This window comes from Ovis canadensis, chromosome 19 (assembly GCF_042477335.2).
Source record: "Ovis canadensis isolate MfBH-ARS-UI-01 breed Bighorn chromosome 19, ARS-UI_OviCan_v2, whole genome shotgun sequence".
Taxonomy (NCBI): domain Eukaryota; kingdom Metazoa; phylum Chordata; class Mammalia; order Artiodactyla; family Bovidae; genus Ovis; species Ovis canadensis.
Genome location: NC_091263.1, coordinates 49748137 through 49770808, shown reverse-complemented (window position 1 = coordinate 49770808; position 22672 = coordinate 49748137). Strand labels below are relative to the sequence as shown.

General features: G+C 48.5%; 1 protein-coding gene across 2 annotated transcripts in view; it reads right to left on the bottom strand.

The window, feature by feature from the left end:
- The window catches only part of LRIG1 (leucine rich repeats and immunoglobulin like domains 1), a 114162-nt gene that overhangs the window by 51308 nt on the left and 40182 nt on the right, over positions 1-22672 (bottom strand). For both annotated transcript variants that reach the window (XR_011250895.1, XM_069561847.1), the window contains exon 3: positions 12510-12584. Coding sequence is in view for 1 of the 2 variants with exons in the window: in XM_069561847.1 (XP_069417948.1) it covers positions 12510-12584 (75 nt within the window). In the remaining variant the exon portion in view is untranslated. The remainder of the gene's footprint in view (positions 1-12509; positions 12585-22672) is intronic.

The following is a 22672-nucleotide window of genomic DNA, read 5'->3' as shown; positions in this document are numbered from 1 at the left end:
TTTGTCAACGGCTGTGTGTCTGTCTTCTCTTCTCCACGGTGACCATGGGGTCACCAAGAGAGGGACAGTACGGACTGTGGCCGCACCAGGAAACGGGTCTGATGGTACCCATGAAGCAGAGCACTTTGTTTTCTGAATCCATCTCCTGGGACAATTTCCTGAGCCTTCCAGGAGCTACGATTCTTTTTCAGGGAACAGGGGAAAGTGAAGACAGGCATGAGACTCTTACTTGGAACCACATAATTGCTGGAGCATCCCCAAATCAGGGCTCTTGTTAACACACACTAGAGAATGAGGGGGAGGGGGAAGAGCCTAGAGTGGTGAAAGGGTTTATCGTGGCTGTCGGCAAGGCCAGGAGGAGGGGGACCCCTGGAAGGGCCAGTCCTCACGCTGTCTCCCAAAACCAAACAACAATTATGGGGCAGAAAAACTTCACTCTGCATGCTGATAACTACTGCTTTTCCATACGCAAAGAAGAATGACACTTGGAGAAAAAGTCACATTCCCAACAAGCCCAAGGGAAATTTTCCCTCTTAATTCCAAAATTCTAGCTACTCTGTGACCTGTTGAAGGGGCCAATTCCAAACACAACCCTCACAGAAGACCAATGAATAACTATCCACAGTGAATGTCAGGACCAGAAACTTGATGTATTACAGTACAGCTTTTTGGTGGAATCGGAGGAAACATTCACTGCCTATATCTTATGTTTACATATTCTTTTTTTTTCCCTAATTAAGAGTAAAGTCCAGTGACTTCCCTGGGTGGTCCAGTGGTTAAGAGTGCACCATCCAACGCAGAAGGTGCAGGTTTGATCCCTTGTCGGGAGCTAAGATCCCACGTACTGTGTGGCCAAAAAATCGTTAAACACAAAACAGAAGCAATACTGTAACAAACTCAATAAAGATTTTAAAAATGGTCCACATTAAAAAAAAATCAAGTCTTACTTTCAGAATTATAAAGAAAAAGATTATTATAAAGTCTGATATAAGTTTTGCCTATTGTTTTACTTTAAAGAGATCCCCCCCTCCCCGCCACCAACACCACTATCGTAATGGGGCTTCTGATTTATAAGTAGAATTCAAATGAGAGACGGGTCGTCTGGCTTTCAGGAGGTAAAAATAAATAAATAAATAATCCAGATTAAGTGGCCAACCCACAGTCAAGTTCTGTGATCACCATGAGCGATCATGTCTCACCAGGCCAACCAGGCTATCCCACATACCACGAGGCCAAAAGCATCCCCGACTCATTTTAAAGGGCTAACCTTGTAGTAGAAACTGTTAGTTGCTGAGTTGTGTCTGACTCTCTGCAACTCCATGCACTATAGCCTGCCAGGCTCCTCTGTCCACGGAATTCTCTAGGCAAAAATACTGCAGTGGGTTGCCATTTCCTTCTCTAGGGGATCTTCCTGAACCAAGGATCAAATCTGGGTCTCATCTGAGTCACCAGGGAAGCCCAACTTTGCAGTATCTTTCCATTAAATCAGTGGTAAAAGAGGTAACTAAAACCTCTAACAGGGACTCCAGAATCATAAGTACTAAATTAAAAGTCAGCCTTCTTATTTATTTTTCCACCAACTGGAAAGAAAAAGAAAGAAAGGAAAAAGAAGGTGTGAAGGTGAGGAAGGCAGGGGAGCCTACGGATTTTAAGTGACAGGCATCAGGGGGAGAGAGACAAAATCCTTCACTTGCAATTAGCCAGCCGTGACTCATTAATTTTACCTGCACGTGGAAAGGACCTGGAAAGGAGCTCAAAAAAAAAAAAAAAAAATCCAAAACACTAACAACCCCCTAGCCCCCAAGTCCCAGGGTTTTCCTTTAACCTGCCCCGGGATGCAGCCTGGGCATCCAGGCTTGTTCAAGTCCCCTCGGTCTTCCTGCTGTGCAGTGCAGGATGGGAGACGCCTGCACAGCTCTACTCTGCTGCACCTCTGCCTGGTGATGAGAGAAAAGGGAAACCAACGCTCCCGGTGCACGCAACGGTTCCCACGGCAGGAATACATACAGGAGAAAGCGAGTCATCACAGACAGACATACACACACACACACACACACGCACACGCACACACAAGGATGGAGGTTAACAAGCCACATGGGGAACGGCAAGTAGAGTCTGTTTTTAGGGAAGTGACGAGCCTCTGCCTCTGCTTCTAACACCAACCTCCTGGCTTGGTGTGGAGAACACCAACCTCCACTGGCACACAGACACCAAAGCAAGGCCAGCTCCATCCACGCCTTCCGTCTGACGCACCTCCGCTAGACATCAGAGCCTGCTCTGAGACACGTAGTGTTTAGTGAGTCCCCATGGCTCGGTGTATTGGCAGACATCATTGCACGAGTGAGCAAACCAAGGCCCAGAGGCGATAGAGGCAGCGTTCTCTAAACCAGTCTCCACAAGGCCCTCATGACACTGGAGGCGCCGTGAGGTGAAGACACTGACACCACCCTCGCCCCAGACTCCTAGGGGAAGGAGCCCTTTCTTTACAAACTGATTCCAGCAGCCCACCTCTCATAGTCCTCCCCACTGAAAAGAAGCTTCTTTGCCCCTAAAGAGACTACAGCCATGCAGCCAAGTAGAGACCAGTGGCCCCCAGAGAGGGCACTCCGGGAGTGCCACCTGGCTGTGCCCTGCAGCCCTGCCACCCTGGGCACAGGTTTCCTGCTGTTGAAGGGGTGGGGAGAAAGAACCACAAGTTGGCACCTTTATGTCAGCTGTTTGCGTCTGAAAGGCTTCCAGGAAGTGAGGAAACTGGAGGAATTTGCCTTGAAGTAATGTCGTAGGGGAGAAGGCCACTGTCTGAGGAGCTGCTGGCACAGCTGAACAGGCCCGGGGGCTGCAGAGGCCTGACAGCAGGGCGCTTCCCCCGCCGCACCCAAACAGGAGAGCAGAGCAGAGCAGCTCAGATGCCAGCCTCCGAGGGCGACTGGGGGTGAGGGGGCAGCCAGGCTGATCTTCAGGAGGGCCTCCCGCCACTCTGCATCTGATGATGAAAATTATACTGAGGGCCTCTCAGCATTCAGAGGTGGGAACACAACCTGAAGAGGCATCCCCTTCATGGGGCACAGCCTCTCATTCACGCCCGAGAGCCACATCGGAGCCTTGCGGCTACAGGCCAGAGAAACTCCCCTCCTGACACAATCTGAAATGTCAGCACATGAAATGACAAGATCCTCCCAGGTTCCCAGACCATACATGTCCCCCTACACAGTGAGCACGAAGCCCAGAGGTGCACAGAAATGAGATCAAGACTCACCTCTGCCACTTGTTGTGTGACCTCAGGCAAGTGTCTTGCCCTCTCTGTGCCTCTGGCCTGTCATCTGTAAAAAGCGTTTAACAACAGACCCTGTGCCTCCTAGGCCTGCAGAGGCAACACAATGAGATGAGGCCTGGGCACAGACACACAACAATGCCTGCCGACATCTGTGACTACATACAGAGACTGTCACAATTTTCTGTCTCAAGAGGCTGAACCATCATGAGTCTGGGGATGCTCTGAGCATTTGTGAACTACAAAACCAGACAGTTTCGTACGACTCAGATTAAATACACTGGGTAAACTGGCCCATCTTTAAAATGCCTGCCTTTGAACAGGCAGGGGGAGTCTAATATTCCGTCCGCATGGCAACAATGACAGGCCTCATGAAAGGAAGGCCCGGCATAAATGCAAACACATTTCTTCCACTTAGGCTGTAAAAGCTGAAAATGGCTCCCAGGTGTGAGCCGACACAATTGGCCCAGTCTGCTTTGCAAGGTCACCATGGGGGTCAAAGTCGAGCCGGCCATTTTCGGATTAGGTACACACGCTGGCAAGCCTTCCCTCGGGGTAAGTGGATTACAGAAGCCACCTGCAGGAAGTGGGTGCGGGGGAGGAGGGGGAGGAAACAGGCCGGCTGGAAGGAGGCTGTGGACACGGGCGGGGGCCAGCTCCTCTCACACGGGAGGTTGTGCAACGGACCAGGCAGCTCCCCGTCCCTTCCCGGTACTGCTGGGTCAGCATCCACTTCCCTCCAAGACCATCCACACCGCACCCGCACCCCATTCCCACTGGATCTGGGACTCTATTTAAAGCTTACATGGTCATCAGAAAAAATGAGACAGTGGGGTGAGAAGAGCCAGACACACCATGAAGGCCAGCTCTGGCCAACAGACCCTAAGCTACCGCGTTCCCAACAAAAGGCAGTGTCTTCCGTGACCAAGTTGCTACTCCATGGGCGCGCCCCTTCCTCCGTTCCCCAGACCCCACAGCTGGAGTTTGCTTCACTTTCTCAGCAAATGATACGCATATGGACCTCTCATCTGGCTGCCTCGCCACCCCCACTCTCAGAGAGAGAGAGAGGAAAAAAAAAATAAGGAAAGAAGAGAGAAGGAAACCGACAAGTCAGGGCTATGTCATTTGGCAGGCGTGCCTCAGAGGCCTCGACGGCTCCTTTCCCAGTGAAAGGCTCCCGAGACTCCGGGCGAGAGGCGATCCACACTACAGAATCCAGGGGAAGCTTACAGGACAGAGAGGTGCTTTGTCAACTGGGTGTTTAACTTTCTGTTTCGAGGCCCACTGGTTGTGTCCAGCATCTGAGGCGGCTGTGGGTCTGAGAACCAGGGTCCCGCCCTGGTTCCGGCAGCAGCGTGCTGGCCCTTCGGAGCAGCCTGCCTGCTGACAGGAGAGAGTGGGGAGCAGGGAGGAAACTCCCCTTAACATGGAACCAGCCATGTCTTATGAACACTTCTCCCATTGCTCCTCCAAGCGGCCAGCGTGCCGGCTGAGCACCGTGCTGCCCCATCTTGAAGCCCATAACCAACGTTCCCATACTGGGGGCAAGAAAGGGGAGCCACAGAAGGTTACTTCATCTGGGAATCTTCCTTGTCTTGTACCCGTCAGTGACAGTGCTGAGAAGCCCCTGAGACACTCCCCAGGCCTTGACTGTGTATGGCAACTGCTGGTTTACTCATCCTTCTCTGTAGCAAGACTGAGTCCCTTGAGGGCAAGGGCTCCAGTGTGCAAGGCACGTTCATCAGCCCTGGACTCCATGTGGGGCACACGCTGGCACCCCCTCCTCGGCCTTGCACATGCGCCCTGGGCCCTGACATTCGCTTCCTCCGCTTTCCTTTCAGTTCTTGTACCCACTGACAGCCTGGATGACAGCCTCCCTGGGGCAGAAGGCTGGGCAAACAAGAGTCCAGGGACAACTCGGGGTGGGAGGAAGGTGTGGGCCCCACGTTCCGATCCCCCATCAGGGCCGACAGCACTGCTGTGCTTGTCTTTCAGATGTTCCTTTAACTTCCGCCTGGCACAGAGCAGTACCACTCAAGTCTTAGTCGAGGGCAAAGTTTCATCTGATAACACTGACTGATAATCTGCAGAAAGGTTAAGTGGTACTAACAGCAGCTCCCGGCCCGGGCCCTCCTGTCCCGGGACGCAGGCTATAAGGAGGGCTGCAACACCCAACACCAAGGTGGGAGGTAGGAGCAGGTCTCCTGCCAGGAGAGGGTGCTTGCTGAGCGGCTCCCAGGAACTCGTGAAGGTCCGATGGCGAGACCTGTGTGATCACCGTCAGCAGGCAGAGCTGTGCTGCCCGCGCCTGCTTGATGTCCACTCTCAGCACTTTCCTCAGAAATAAAGACCTCAACCAGGGCTTGGAGCCTCACCGTCCCATATAAATGCCCGTGCCCACACTCGTGACATGGGGAATTTGTCTAAATCATTTATTGCCCTCCAACAGCTGAGCAGCTTGGTTAGCAAGGAGTTTCTCACCCCCACCCACCACTAAAGATGCTCAGGTAGTGGTTCTCAAAAGAAGGGCAGGGGTTGCCAGATCAGCAGCATCAGCACCACTCAGGACTTTGTGAGTAGAGCAAATTCCGTAATCACACCGCACCCACACCTGCCGTACCAGAAACTGGCCGGGACCCAGCCATCCTATGGTCCAGGGAGCCTTCTAGGCGATTCTGGTAAATGGTCCAGTTTGAGAACCACACAGGTGATGGCGAAGCCATAGTCTCCCAAGGTAATGGGTGTGTGTGACATTTTATCCAGAGCAAAGAATTCGTTCACATGCACCCAGAGAACACCGGACAAGAAAGACAGAAGGTTAGCACATCTCTGAAGACACAGAAAAGGAACTGAAGCCCCTGCTTTATGTATATTTTCCTGTTGTGCTGCCTTCTGACGAGGGCCCTGGCTTCCCTTCAGCATCTGGGATCTGAACTGGGACATTCACACTTGACTTACGGCCTTTCAAACCAGGGCTTCCCTGGTTGCTCAGATGGTAAAGAATCTGCCTCAAATGGGGAGAACTGGGTCCAATCCCTGGGTTGGGAAGATCCCCTGGAGGAGGGGCATGGCAACCCACTCCAGTATTCTTGTCTGCAGAATCCCCATGGACAGAGGAGCCTGGAGGGCTACAGTCCATGGAGTCACAAAGAGTCAGACATGACTGAAGGACTAAGCACAATGTTCAGTTTCTCCCTAAAGCATTTCAGTCACTACTAACTCCATGATCCTGATGAGAGTGTGTCCAAAAACCCACAGCAAATAAGATGCCAAGAATCCACAGGGGGTTCTTTTACTCCAATGTGCCAGCTGACTGGCCTTCCTTCACTAGCAAGGCTAAACTAGGTTATTATCGCAGGACATGGTTCAGAAGCAGAAATAAGGGGAGAAAACTGCCCATTTTCTCTTAAACTTGGTTCAGTCCACTCTTAACCTGATGATTCACGGATGGTCCAGCAAGTTCCCCCAGAGGAAGGATGGGTAACCCTTCACCTTGGGGAGAATTCTGAAGTCTGCCTTACACAAACCTGTACTCCCCACAGGCCCGCCTCTGTAATGTGATGTAAAGAGCTCCGCCGTCCAAGGTTACCAGTCAACTTTTTAAGACAAGCTATGATTTCACACTTGGGGGAAAAACATCATGGTAAAAAAAAAAGATTTCAGCATCAACTATTAGGTCTACAAATGATGACCTACTTCCAGGTGAAGCAACAGAGAGAAAGTTTCAAGGGCAGCAGAGTAAAGGAAAGGCAAGAGGCCTGAACCCAAGCTACACCCACACACGGCTTTAGCAATGCCCAGAACTATTTATTACTCAGTAAAACTTCACCTGATTACTAACAATCTCTGCTCAGGTCCCAAAGCCTAGCCAAATTTTCTGAAGAGGAGTCCGGGGCTCCTTTTTCCCTGGCTTCTGGGCTGGGCCCTCAGAGATATGGATTCTAGCACCGGGAAGCAGCCCAGGTCCTCACCAGGAAGCAGCCTTGCCTTAAGGCTCTGGCTTTTCAATTAGTCTTTAATGTGACCTCATCTGCCTATGAATGAGCCTGCAAAGAAGACGGATCCAGCCCCTTTCTTCTAGAGGGTTTGCTAGGCAGAGGGACAGTTAATATCACTACTGATTTTACGTCCGCAGCAGACCTGGCCCAGAAGAGTTCGCTCCATCCTTTCCAGCCTTGGGGTCCCTCAGCCCCACCCAGTGCTCCTTCCATTTAACTGGCTCCAAGTGGGGTCACAGACAGGACAGCAGGTTTCGTCCCTTCCAGGTTTTATTCTCTGTAACTAACAATAAAGTAATGCTAAATGCTCCATGCCTTTAATCAGTTTTTCTTCAGTTAAGAGGTCACGGCAAAATACACAACTGCATAGTTCATTCTGCTTCTGATATTTTTATTTAAATGATTCAATTCTAAGTTTTCCAGGTACATTTGCTAACAGGAGAGAAAAATACTTTACTCAAAAGAAGAAAAAGAAAGATGAGTTTTCAGGAAGCTGAGAGGGTAGGAATAGGGGAGGTGATTGCTTAAGGAGTAGGGGTATTATTTCGGGGTGATGACAATGTTCTGAAATTAGATTGTGTTGAGGGGTGTGTTGTTTTTGAGGATGTACACCTGAAATTTGTTTAAAACAGTGTTTTATGTTAATTTTCTCTCAATTAAAAAAAAAAGCTTTCAGAAAAGTTTATTTCCCCCAGATTCGAAGTAAAGGATTAATATTTCGCTGTGTTTTCAAATGCAACATAGACCTAAGGATTTTAACAGCACAATTACAAAGTCACAGGTAACAGTGTTTGAGGAGTCTTAGCCTAGATCTCCTTACCTGATCGAGGCCAAAGGAGGGGGAGAGGAAGCCACAAAACATGGATAAGGGACAGGGTCCAAAGCACACCACCAAGAGGAAAAGAAGTTACGTGGACAAAGCCGAGGCCCACATGGCTAGCACCCTACAGCTAACACACACGAAACGAAGCTGCTGGGCTTTACAACTCAAGTTGGTTTTACAGCAAGCATTTTACTCCTAGGGCTGAAGGGGAAAAAAAAAACAACCCACACCAAACCATTTCCACTGGAACCAATCTCCCCAATGATACAAGTGCAGTAACACCACAGGAAAAGCGGAAATTTTTCTTCCCCAGAAATGTCACTTATGCATCACATGAAATTACTATTGCTATGGGAATTGTAACTTGAGTTTCCTGGACTTCAAATTAGAAAGAAAGAAAGAAAAAACTCAAATGTGAAAATCTACCAGCAGAGTCTGCCCCTACTGAACAAAAGTCTATTTCTTTTTCTGAGAAGCATTTCATGAAATCTAGCTCCCTCACGCCAACCCAATCCTATTAAAAGCTTTCCTTGAATTTAATGCTTTTTGGTTATTAAGGACAAATGGCTTTGCCCTTATCTGCAGAACACAATGCAAATAAAAATCTGCTCTTTGACAAATGCATTAATTGAATTAGATTCCTTTAATCAGAAATTGTTAACCAACTGAAATTTTCCTGAAGGACTCCAATTCCCAAAAACTCTAGAAAACTCTGTCTTGAGGCCCTAATAGTAAAGCCAGCCTTGAAACAAACCCTTTTCCCCACACAGTCCTCCCAAGTGTGACCTCAGCGAAGCACGGTGCTGGTATGCGGGTGATGAGAGCTCTGTCATGTGAGCAAGGGACTAGGGTTACTGACACAGACTCGGGAGACAAGAAACCAAACACAGAGATGAAGAGCTGACCTGGACAGGCAAACAAAATCCAGAGGCAAAAGTCCCTAATCACAGGTGTCTGAACTGAAAACCACGAAGCTGCTATCTGTCCTAAAAGACATAAGGCAGCGAGAGCAGTTATGGGACGGCAGGGTCAGTGTTTCTTTTGTGACATTATTGCCTCAACTCTCAGTTTGCTGGTCGTGGAAGAGATATAAAAGCTGCAAGTGTACTTTTTTGAGTATTTCAACCGCTTCATCCACCAGATGAGGAAAAAGCACCTTGTCCCTGCTCACAGTATCATCAGAGATAAACAGCTGGATATCTGCCTGGTCCCCCTCTTTCCCCTGACCCACCTGCCTACAGCATTATCCCCAGAAAGTGGCCCAGCTCCTCAGCCATATGGTCCCTTGGCAAGTTCTGATTATTTATCTCCTCCTCCTCCCCCTGCCCAGGAAGGGGAGAATCTGGAGACTATAAGGGCTACCAAGGTGAATGCTAATTAAGCTAACTGACCTATCATGTCTGCAGACAATACATCAGGAACCTTCAACGTGTGATGGTATTGTGTCTTTCCCAGGTCACTCTGGGCTCCAACTGCACGAGCACAGAGGTTCCTCCTACATGTTTGTTGAATACGTGACACCTTTTACTGCTGTTCTTCTGAAAAACCACAACATACCAGCAAAACTTGCCCTTCAAAGCCTGAATGGTGGGCTCCCCTGGTGGTTCAGTGGTAAAGAATCCACCTGCCAATGCAGGAGACACGAGATCAATTCCTGATCTGGGAAGATCCCACATTCCGTGGAACAACTAAGCAAGCCCACGCGCCAGTGCTCCAGAGCCCAGGAGCTGCAACTGCTGAAGCATGCGTGCCCGTGCTCCACAAGAGAAACCACCACACTGAGAAGCCCGTGCATTGCAACGAGAGAGTAGTCCTCGACTGCTGCAACTGAAGAAATGACTTAGCAGCGACCAACACCCAGCACAGCCGTAAATAGTAAAATAAATCTTAAAAAAAAAACAAAACACCCAGCCTGAACTGTTGGGATTATCAACCGTGGATGGATGGAGATGCGAGATGTTTTCTCTTAGAGGTCAGGGTGAGAAAGTCACACTCATCTGCTGTCCGCTCTCCCCTGCTCTTTGCGCAACTCACTTAGGAGATACAGGAAGGCATGAAGGAAGACAGCAAATTTATCTCTAATTCTGCTACCGTGATGTCATGCTGCTAGACTGACTCTCAGGCAGTAAATCCATGAGTCTAAGATCGGGGAACACAGGCCCTTTAGATAGAAGAAAGGTAAAGACCCTTCAGCGTCTGTCATTTCATAGAATTCACTGACCACGTTACATGGAGCTCAGCTTCAGGCCAAAGGGAGTATCTGCCAATATAAACCTGCATTTTCCAAACTGAATCAGAATTGGGAGGGAGCCTTTTTTTCTTTTTCCTTCCTACTTTACATATTTTAACGCTGTCTAATGGAATAGCAGGAACAAGGCCAACCAGCCCCCCTGCTTCAGACACCTGGGCCAAGGAACAGAAATGGATTTTTAGTTAGCAGAGCAAGGAGTGATTCACGGTGCCACAGGCCTCAGGGCAGACGGGGGGCCATGCCCGTCCTGGCACGGGGCGGGTCACAGTCACCTGCCGCGCTCCTGCCCCCCACGTTGGGGGAGACAGGAGCCATGCGCAGGCATGCGTGCGCAGTCTCCATTCACCGCTCTGCTGTGCAACTTACAGGAGCTCAGGCAGCCTTGGTTTCCTGTCTGGTAACATAAAGATGGTCTCTGTGGCCTGGGCTTCCCAACCAAGTGAAGAACAAGGGGTGGGGAAGCCGTGCTTCTCAACCTTGAATGAATGGGCCAATGGCCAGGGGCGCCGGTGAAAACGGCTTCTGACAGCAGGACTGGGATGAGGCCTGGGAGTCTGCATTTCTAACGAGCTCAGTACTGACAGCACACTGCTGGGCCAGGAACGATCCTTTAAATAGCCAGGCATTAGAAGCATCTTCCGGTGCGTTGCTCTATAAACATACCAGGGATTGACATGTCCTTAACTGGCCTCAGGTACGGATAACTCATTTAACCAGCAATGAAACACTTTCCAGATGCTAGAACACCATGGGCCAAACAGGTGCAACAAGAAAATTAGATCCCTGACTGATCATCTGGGGACAAAGAGCTATACGCATCATTCCAGCACTCCACAGGTATAAGAAGTGACTCACAGACCCTGCGGCCCTAAAGGTGAGACCATGCCAAGGACCAAGGGGCCAGGTGACAACTAGCCACCAGCCAGCAGCTGGTGCCACGTGTCAAACACCTACTCTGGCTTGTGCAAGACATTAGGAGTTTCCTGTACCTCATGCTCCCCTCGAACTGTGGACTCACTACCCCTACATGTACAACACAAGGGGAACAGGAACACATCCTGCAGATGAGGAAAATAAGGTTCAGAGAGATGAAGCCATTTGTTCAGGACACAGGGCTGGGTCACAATTCTAAGCCCCTGCTCCCCAACCCCACAACACCTGGAAAACGGTTAAAACCAAGACTGTGTTTCCCAAGGCTGGGCCATCTTCTGAATACAGGCCCTGCAACCAGGAAAACCCAGAGACCTGTAAGCCACACTAGTTATCGGACAGATGAAGCCTTCTCCCCAAGTCACTCTGCTCAGGTCAGTGTCAGAAAAGATACCTCCAGGTGATCGGACAAGTTATAACACCAGCAAAATCACAATCAAATAAAAATTGGCAGAGCTGGAGTGGAAACAGGAAATTTGGCGTGAAGAGGGAGGTGTTCTGCTGGGGACGCTGCCAATAAAAGCTGGTCTAGAAAATAACTGGACTTGTGACTGGTGCATCTGGAAAGACCTCTGGGTGAGTTTCAAACAAGCGAGCACCTCTGTCTGACTGCTGGAGAAGAGGGGTAACTGCCAGTACTTAACTACCCCACAGGGTACTTCTTGGCCCCAACAATGACATTCCCAGGGCATCTCCCTTTCTTTCTCACTGAGGTCCCTTTAGTCCCTTTCTCATTTCCACTGTGTTGTCTATAATAGTCGACGGGTTTTATGCTGTGTAACACTTGACCAGGACAAAGAAATCCTTACTTTTATGCTAATGTCAGAAGCCTGATGCGTTTTTTTTTTTTTTTTAAGCCCTGAAAGTGAGCTGAGTCACATTATCAAAGTTACTGCCACAAAGATGAGCCTGCTGTCTCATCACTCATACGGTATTCTTTAAGTTCAGTTTAGGCACTCAAACTGCCAGCTTATCCATTAGGAACAAGACATTTAGTACCCCTGGGTACTAAGATAATTTCCTGCCAAGCCAGAAATGAGGCAAAACTTCCAGTTTTTAATTCTACACACCCCAAAACAGCAAGCAATACATTTGTCATGATCACTAGAGGTACATGGAGTAAGACCATTTTTTCCAGTGAGCCCAGGAATATGAGTTTCCCTGATACCCAATGTCAGTAACATGATACAACGGCCTCCCCACACAGCCCAGGGTCTCCCAAATGGTACGACTTACAGAAAGAGAGAGACTATATGAGACGAGGCAGCGCCCAGGGATGGTATGGCTGTCAACTCATTGTTATTGAGGTACCTGTAATGACAACAAGAAGAAATGAATCAGTTAAATCATTAAAATTAGTCATATGAAATTACAGATATACAAGGACATTTTTAAAAAAATGACCCTGGGCAAACTGCTATGCTGTAACACTGAATACGAGAATCTAAAAGCAAGTTTTTAATAGAAGAAAAGTTATGCCAGGTCATAAACACTATGTACCACACTCATAGTTTAGGAATAAACACACTCAAGACACGTCCCCTGTCCTCCAGGAGCTTCCACTCTAGCTCGGAGATCAAGACTAACAGACAAGGAACTATGAACACAGGTGGAAATGCACGAAATGAAACAACAGCTCCCCAAGACCATCACTGAGAGTGCTCCTTAGGAGCTGAAGGATCAGAGCCCACTCCAAATGGGATCACCCTCCTCCCCTAGTTGCTTTGTACTGGTCCACGACATGGCTCTGCCCTCAACAAAGGGCCACATGCTTGCACCCAACGCCACAGATTCATGCACTCCTGTGGGGGGGCGGTTCCTGGTGCTTGAGACACATGAACCAATGACTGGTTCTTGGAGGTTCTTATCTACTTGCAATTCCAGCTTCTCTGAACTCTGATGAAGCCTCCAGATGTGTCTTCCAGGAATATATCTATACACACACACACACTTTTGCACGCAGACAATATGAAAATCCTCTGCAGACCAGAGATGCTCCCCAAGCTCCCTTCCCTCTTACTATATTTGTACTTCCATAATTCTCAACTCTTAATAGAAGGGGAAGACCAAAAGCCAGAACACAGCTTGCCTGGGCCATCCCCAGAGGCTCTAGAATCCAGCTTCCTTACGTGGATATGTATTTCCAAATTGGGGAAGAGACTTCAAAATCAGATTTGCAAAGTGAGCCCTGAAATCCTTAGGATAGCCAAAGCGTGGTGATCAGGCTTTTTGATGGGGGATGGGCTGGAAAGAAATGGTATCTAAGATGCAGAATCAAGGATAATGCTGGTTTATCTTATTCTTGTTTTTTTACACAGTATGTCTTACACAAAGCATCCAGTTATGGTTTGAAGACAAGGCCACTGAAATGACAGCTGTATTCATACAAGTTTACAGCGAGTATTTGCTTGAATAGAATAATCTGGTTGTCTGCCATCTTTTATGGAATGAATGGGGAGGGGGAGGAAAAGGCCTTGAATTATCCCATTCGCTTTCTTCAGTGCCAAAGCTGGTTAGAGATGAAGCCTGGCAATTACTGGGCTGATGGACACAGAATGTCTATTTCAACAGCTTCATGACTGAAGCATCTGGTGGAGAGAAAGCAGATCTGTACCACGTGGCAAAGCCTTTCTCCACTTAAAGGGCCCTGTTTGTGTGCTGAAGTAGACGATTAATTACTTTAACAGTCTCTTATCTGACTGCCCCTAGAGCAGACTGCTTCTGCTTCACCTTTCTCTCTCCATCCCTGCTGTGATCCATTTCCCATCTTGGTATAGGGATGCTGAAAACTCACCATCTGTTGGAATCTCTACTAATAAATTTTCACAGTAGCATAAATGTACGTATTTCTTGACGAGCTCCTCAGATCTTACCAGGGCAAGGAAAGCAAAGGCCAAGGGCCTGTTGCCAAGAAGGCAGCTTGCTTACAAACTCTTCATTTCTTAGAGATTTATTCTAAAACACAGATGCGCAGGGTTGGGGGGGGGGCAGGTCATAATAATAATAGCAGCAGCTAACTTACTGAAGGCTTATTATGTGCCAGGCCTGACTCTTAAAGGCTTTTCTATATATTAATCTGTCCTTAGAGCCCTACTAGGCAGGCCCCATTAACATTTCCATTGTACCAATGAGGAAACTGAATCACCAAGATGTTAAGTAATTTAACTGAGGTCACCAGCAGTAAAAGGCAGTGGCCCTGGGGGTCAAGCCCCAAAGTCTAGGTTCTTAACCATTACTTCCATTTATTTATAGCTGCAGCAGCAACTCTACACCATTATGTAACTGCATTGTCAGACTCTGGGTTCAGAGCCAGGCGCTAGTACTCTTCTCTATCTCACAGGTAAGGTCTCTAAGTTTAAGTCACCATCCTAAGGTGACAGAGAGAGAGGGAGGGAGAGGCCTGGACAAGAGGTGAACAAAGCGCAACTGCAGGCCGCAGGAGAGCCACAGCTGCAAAGGCTAGCAGGCGAAAAGCTCACAACCTCATACACAGGGACATGGCAGCTGTCTTTCAGGTGTCAGTCAGGACTTCTCTGCAGGAGAACTTTGGCTGATTGAATTGGGTCTTGGACCACCCTGCTGCACACACAACAAACTGCTCCACCCAACTCCTAGGAATGATAGCTGAACAAGGAAGGGGGGCATCGTTATCATATCTCAAATCATGACCAAAATGCTGGAAGCAGAGTGTGCAGGTGTGGCCGACAGTGCTGAAGGTACACAGGGCATTTCAGGTCTGGACCAGCAGCCCGGAGTCAGCAAGGTGAGGCAGAAATCGCAGGCTCTGATCAGAGGGCTGCTGGATTCATGAAAAGGTCAGACGGCGCACAGAGAAGATCTGCAAGGCTAGCTTACTTCTCCATCATTTCTACTTCAAAAGAACCGCAAGGAAACCTCAACCAGCTCCTCCACCACTGGCTCTCTGCTCGCTCTGTCCCTCGTTGAAACCAGAACACTACCCTCGGAAGGCAACAAAGGCCCAACTCCCGCTGAGACATGACCAACTTGCCAGCCTGAAATAGAGACCAGTCAAAAATAGCACCACCTCCAGAGCCAGCCAAAGAAGGGCCTCGGGACGTTTGGCACAGTCTCCACGTGTAGGGATGCTGTCAGAATTTAGGACTGTGTTTGAAGAAATCTTCTGAACATCTAGGACTGTGCAGTCTTTCCCCCCTTCTCATTCCCTCCAAATCTGCTTCCATCCAAAGGCCCTAAAAATTCTTCATAAATATCTGGCTTCTATAACTGAAACTTTTCCTGATGATTTAGGACCAAGAAATGCTCTGGAAGCATCAGACCGTGAACAATGGCCCAGCCCTGCAGCTGGGAAAGGTGTGAAAAAGGCATGGGGTGGGATGGGGGCAGAGCTTTGCATAGACCGCCTCCCCATCCCCCCACTCCCCATCCCACTCTTGGGACAGAACCTGGACGTTGGCCTTTCCCAGCCTTCTGGGCCCCCTCAGCTCTCTCTCTGAAACTTCCATTTACTGGACTTGGAGAAAGGAAGTTTTCACACCGTGCAAGATGTAGAACGTTAAAAAGGGTGTTTCAGAGAACTTTTATTACTGACTGCCTCAATCAAATCAGGCATCAACAAACAATGAAAAACAAACCCACAGGATCATTTTGAGTTATAGCCCTTTCTGTTTTTAAAAAACTGTTTGGCCCTAATTACTTACTGAATAGCTGATATAAGTACACAGTGAAATTCCAAATTGTTTCAAAGAAAGAACACCAGGAATATATATTGAAAGCCATCACCATCCTCCGACCCCCTCCGCCCCCTGGTTTGCCTCCAAGAGGAAGCTCCAGCTGCAGGCTGCTGCCCATGAACACACGGTTCTCTTCCACACAGATGCCTGTGTCTTACACAGACTACTCCGCGCCAATTTCCCCTTAGTAATAGATCTTGGGGGTCTCCCTAAATCTTTTAGCCAGAGGTGAAGTGCTCCTCTGCTGCGATGAATGGTATGAATGAACCACGACTGATGTAGGTGATTCACTGATTTTCTAGACACTGTGTGTTTGATTGCTTCCAAATGCAAAGGGAGCTGCCATTAATATCAGTCAAAGTTGGGCTGGGGGTGCCGTATCAGTGCATTTTGTTTCTGAAGTGGGAGAAAGTCACCAGCAGCAGGTAGGAGCCCCGCTGGAGTTAGGACCACTTCACCAACAGCTGTTACCAGTGCTTTCAGCTGCTCGAGAGTAAGGCAGACTGCGTTACCAACTTTGGCAAGACTTGCAGTTCGCACACCAGCTGGACAGGTACAGGTATTTCAGTATCATGACACAGAATACAGCTCCTCTAAGTCAACACTTAGAAACGACAATAAAGGCAAACACTTCTCTGTGTGCCAGGCTCTGTGCGGAGGATTTTCCGTGCCATGTGTCCCTGAATAACACGTCAGCCCTTGAAGAAAGGCACTAAATCACCACCTCACGCTAAAAGGACAGACTGAGACCCAGTTACCGCACAGCAGAGCAGGGATTCTTAGGAGGAGATGATACAGTTCAAATGTTTAATCAGACAGACCCGGGTCCATTTAACCCTGAGCTAACCCCGTACCAATCAAACGGCCTTCAGCGTGTCACTGAACCTCACTGCGCCTTAGCTTTCTTCTCCACCAAATGTGCAAAGGACAAGCCCCAACTCCATACTGTTTTGGCAGGATCTGGCTGAAATCACTAAATCTAACAGCCTAGGAGAGAGCCAGATATATAGTAAATACTTAACAGGTGGTGCTGATTCACAGCCAAAAAGCAGTGCCTCAAATGACACCCCCTTATGCTTTCAACCCTCCCCAGAAACACACTGCACACGCGCACACACAGGGGCGGCAGAAGCCTGGGCCACCACAGGGCGAGCCATAAATACCCAGAGGCAGGCACGCTCAGCCTTTCTCGGCGCCTTCAGAACCTTTTAGGTCAACGGCCCTGGAAAGCACACGGCAGCACCCACATTAGGCATTCCCGGGCCAGGCAGCAGTAACGCGATCCGAGCGCAGTTCTGGAGGACGGTATAAATAGCCCCTCTTATTAATAGAGGAGCCTCGCAGTCCAGGACTCCTGGCTGGAGGCTCTCCCTGGTGGGCTTTCCTCAGCGCTGCGGGCAGTGACGACCATGTGGTCTGGCGGCAGCTGCGCCAACATCCTCAGGTCCTCCGGGGGCCCCCAACCGGCTTGCTTTCTCTCTCCAACTGGCCCACGATGCTCTGCGGTTGCCAGCCTCCAAAATAAAACCACTGCTAAACCACCAACCACGGCTTTGCCAGCCTGTGGTTCCCCTCGTGCTGAGGTTTCCAGACTCCAGTGGCTGGTGGCTGTGCAGGTTTCAGGAGAACTGACAGCCCCTGGAAGACCCAGTTAATTTAGAAGCAACTGTGTGCCCACTGTGGTTTTTTTTTCTTTTCTTTAGTATCCTTCTCCATCTCCCCACCCATTGTTCCTCACTGCCTCTTCCTGCCTGCATGATGTATTAGGATTCCCTTCAGGAAAGGACTGGATCTTTATCAATGACAACTTCCACTGCTCTGGGCCCTGCGGAATTTGTGTCATCCATCCCACAGTGTGATACTGGGGACCAGGGGTTGTCACGCTGGTAAAGGGTTCACCCTATCAGCCCCCAAGGATGTGTTTCTTAACAAGCCACCCAGCTCAGTAGCGGGGGGTGGAGGGGTGGGCGGCAGGGGGGGTGGCGGGAGTTGGGGGGGGTTGTAGAGGGCAGCTCTGGGGTTCTCAAAGTAGCAGAAGATAAATAATAAACAGTGTGCCCCTGGGCTTCCCAAGTGTCTCAGTAGTAAAGAAACTGCCTGCCAATTCAGGAGACATGGGTTCAATCTTTGGGTCAGGAAGATCCCCTGGAGGAGGAAATGGCAACCACTCCAGTATTCTTGCCTGAAAAATTCCATGGACAGCGGAGCCTGGCGGACTACAGTCCATGGGGCCGCAGAGAGTCGGACATGACTGAGAGGCTGAACACACAGCATAGAGCCTTGCCCATGTACAATGCTCTGGAAATCAGATCCAATGAATAGTTACTGTATTTGTAACTGGATAACACATCACTACACCCATGTTCCAGAGGCAGCACAGAAGGAAGTAACTTGTCCGGGGACTCAGTCCTGGTAAGGGGCAGAAGCAGGACTCCAAGCCAGGTTTGCCTACTACCAAACTCACATCCTCCCAGTACACGACACTGTACTCACAAGGAGTGATCCCTCTCTTTACAATTCCCACGCCGGGGAAGGCTGTGCTGCCATGGAGAGTCTGGGATAGGAGTGAGACCAGGGACTCCAGGCCTCACTCCCTCATTTACTATCTATGCAATTGCAGTCAGCTTCCCAGGCTCCGCTCCACAACTGTCTAAAAAATGTAGAAATGACCGTAAGAAGTGGAGGGCTCCACAACTGTCTAAAAATGTAGAAATGACCATAAGAAGTGGAGGGCTCCACAACTGTCTAAAAATGTAGAAATGACCGTAAGAAGTGGAGGGCTTTTCATGAGCACAATAGCCAGCTACGGTCAACTTTCCTGGGTGCATTAGCTAAAGGAAGAGGAGAAGACACACACAGTAGAGACAGGGTAGATGATGGGGTCGAGAAGTCTCACCCTGTCCCTGAACTCAACAGGAGCTCAGGGGAAGGAAAAAAGCCAGAATGTGAAGGGAGAAGGGAAGGTGGGCTTGGACAGGGTGATGTAGGTTTGGACCAAGAATCTGGAGGAATCAGAGGATATACTCAGTGCCTCATAGAGAAGACCAATGCAGCAAGAGTGACAGAGTAGATAAAACACTGGACTTCCCATCCTTTTAAAATCTTGGGTGGAAGGTTGCAGGTTAGGAAGAGGGTGTGGGGGTGAAGGCAGTGCCGCTTCAGGCTTAAATACACAGTGCAGAAAGACAAGAGAACTCAAAAGCCTCTTGATGAAAGTGAAAGAGGAGAGTGAAAAAGTTGTCTTAAAGCTCAACATTCAGTGAACGAAGATCATGGCATCTGGTCCCATCACTTCATGGCAAATAGATGGGGAAACAGTGGAAACAGTGTCAGACTTTATTTTTCGGGGCTCCAAAATCACTGTAGATGGTGACTGCAGCCATGAAATTAAAAGACGCTTACTCCTTGGAAGGAAAGTTATGACCAACCTAGATAGCATATTCAAAAGCAGAGACATTACTTTGCCAACAAAGGTCTGTCTAGTCAAGGCTATGGTTTTTCCAGTGGTCACGTATGGATGTGAGAGTTGGACTGTGAAGAAACCTGAGTGCCGAAGAATTGATGCTTTTGAACTGTGGTGTTGGAGAAGACTCTTGTGAGTCCCTTGGACTGCAAGGAGATCCAACCAGTCCATTCTAAAGGAGTCCAGTCCTGGGTGTTCATTGGAAGGACTGATGCTGAAACTCCAATACTTTGGCCACTTCATGCAAAGAGTTGACTCATTGGAAAAGACTCTGATGCTGGGAGGGATTGGGGGCAGGAGGAGAAGGGGATGACAGAGAATGAGATGGCTAGATGGCCATCACCAACTCGATGCACATAAGTTTGGGTGAACTCTGGGAGTTGGTGATGGACAGGGAGGCCTGGCGTGCTGCGATTCATGGAGTTGCAAAGAGTCAGACATGACTGAGCAACTGAACTGAACTGAACTGAACTGGAAATCAAACAGATTTGAGTTCAACCCTCAGCTTTCCTGGGGCTGAGATTGTCAAGAATCCAGCTGCAATGTGGGAGACCCAGGTTTGATCCCTGGTTTGGGAAGATCCCCTAGAGAAGGGAATGGCAACCCACTCCAGTGCTCTTGCCCGGAGAATCCCACAGACAGAGGAGACTGATGTGATACAGTCCATGGGGTTGCAAACAGTTACACTCAATTGAGTGACTAACACTTTTCTCAGCTTTACCAACCAGGTGACACTGAACAGGTTTATTTCATCTCTCTGAGTTTCCATTTCCTCCTCTGTAAAGTGGAGAGAATGACTGTAAAGAAAAGAACTTAAATCACCTAGAGCTGGTGTCAGGATGAAATGAAGCCGTCTTCCCCTAAGGCTGAGTGTGGTGTTACTGTCGTTGCTGTGCTGTTGTGATTCGGGAAATTTATTTTTAAGACTAACCGGCATCCCCAGTGAAGGACAGGTGCAAGTCAGATGCTCTCCGATCTAGATCTGGGTGGGGATTAAATTCCAAAAAAGCTCCAAGTAAAAGAGGGATTAAAAGCCGCAGGTCAAGGCAACCAAACCAATTCAAACTGGGTGGCTGTTTCGGGAAGGAACAAATGGAAAGAGAGAGCTAGAGAGAACACAGAAAAGGCTCACGGGGGCATCAGCTGTGCCCCCAGTCTATGGCAGGGCCGAGGACACTGGGTCCACACCTAACAGGACCCCATGGCCCCACGGGACCCAGGCCCTGGCCACACAGCCCGCCCTTACGCACACCAGGCACAACGGCCCTCGTCCTGGTCCTTCTTTGAGGGCCTTGTCTTCTATTTGCAGCTCATCCTGTCCACACCACTCACATCTGCTGGATCTGCCTGTCAGTCACCACCCTGAGCACTCCAGCTCCATTATTACCTCTCCAGAATCAAAGAAGAAAATCCTCCCCTGACCCTGTTCCAGGCCCCAAAACACGTACGACTAGTGAGTCTCCTGGCTTCCTTGTTCCCCACATGTCTTTCCCTTTTTTAATGCGGTTCTGTAACAGGCGAGGCTTGTCTGAGGTGCCAGGATTGTGGGAACAGCATTTAAGGGGCCACCAAGAAAACTACGAAGCCAGAATAAAGAATATCTGAATGAAGCACTTTTAAAATATGAAAGTGAATGCAAAACAACACTCATTCAGAGCAGAGTATGTCAGTTTCCAAACCAAGATATGGTCAGCAACAGAGCCCTGTCAAGCCAGACAGGAGCCTGGGTCAAAAGGAAAAATAATCAGTTAAGCTGATTCAGACTTTACTTAAACTTTTTGTATTTTTTTCTTCACGGATTAGTATTATTTTATTATTTGGCATTCATTTTGCTTTTTCCAAGTACTGCATTAAGATGTCCTTTATCTCGAATGCTGAATCTTTAGAAGCCCCTTCAACCCTGCACCACCGGCGAATGCTCTTACCTAACCCTCACCCTGGCTCTCTCCGTCTGCCTTATTCAGTCCCGTGCTCCCCAGCAGCGGAGCAGCGCCTGGTACATAGGAGGTGCTCGAGGAAATAGTAAATGAAAGCCTGAATGATGCCCTGAGAAATAACGTGATTTTTGTTTCGTCCAATTCGAAAAGAAACCACTAAGCTCTGAGACCCGACACACAGAAATTGAATACAGTAACCGCCAAGTGTTAAAGACAGCCTGGATCAAGGGAGAGCACTGGGTTATGGCCCAAACTGGCTCCTTGACGGGCTGGGTTTATCATTTCAGGTGGCTGTGGTGGGCTGAACCGTACTCCCACAAAATTCTTAGGCTGAAGTTCCAGCCCTCAGTACCTCAGCTTGTGACCGTATGTGGAGAAAGGGTTTTTAAAGAGGTCATATGGATGGGTCCTAATCCAGTATGATTGGTGCCCTTTTGAGAGGAGGACATTTGGACTCACAGAAGAGGCATCAGGGAAAAGAAAGGCCATGCGAAGAGGCAGCAAGAAGGTGGCCATCTGCAAGTCAAGGAGAGGCCCCAGAGGAAACCAACCCTGCCAGGACCTTGATCTTGAACTTCTAGCCTCCAGAACCCTGAGAGAATAAGTTGCTATTATTTAAGTCACCCATCTGTGGTCTTTTACTACAGTAAACTTGCATAATGACCCACTTCCAAACTAGTCCCAATCACTACGACCCTATGGAAAAATAAGGGCCCTGGACAAAGTATTTTCAAGGGTCCCTTCCAACTCTCATCTTTCTTTAACTTGGGAAGTTGGAACCTTCTTTAAACAGACCTGGAAATCATAGACAGCATTTTGGAGAATCTGGAGATGGTGGTAGAGAACACAAGTATTTAACAAACTGCATCATCTGATTAAATTTCCTTTAGATAAACCCTCAACAAAGGGATCAAACAATAATAAACAAGGATTTTTATCAGTTACATGTAACAAGTAAACTATGTAAAGCATTTAATGTCTACTAAAAATAGAGTAACAACAGGAACGAATGGGTGAATGCTTTATGAAATATTCATGCGTAAGCAGCTTTACATAAAAATTGAAATGGGATAGTAAGAATCTTTTAATTTACATGACAAAGTATTCACAAATATAAGGAGAAGTAAGAAACAGATGTAAAACCATAGTATAAATACAGTTTGATTCCAAAATGATGTGTAGAAGTATATATTTTTCACTAAGTGTCCACAATGTTTAGCCTTGGGTGATAATACTGGTGATTTTAATTTGTTTTACATATTTCTACAGTTGCCAAATTTTCTGCAG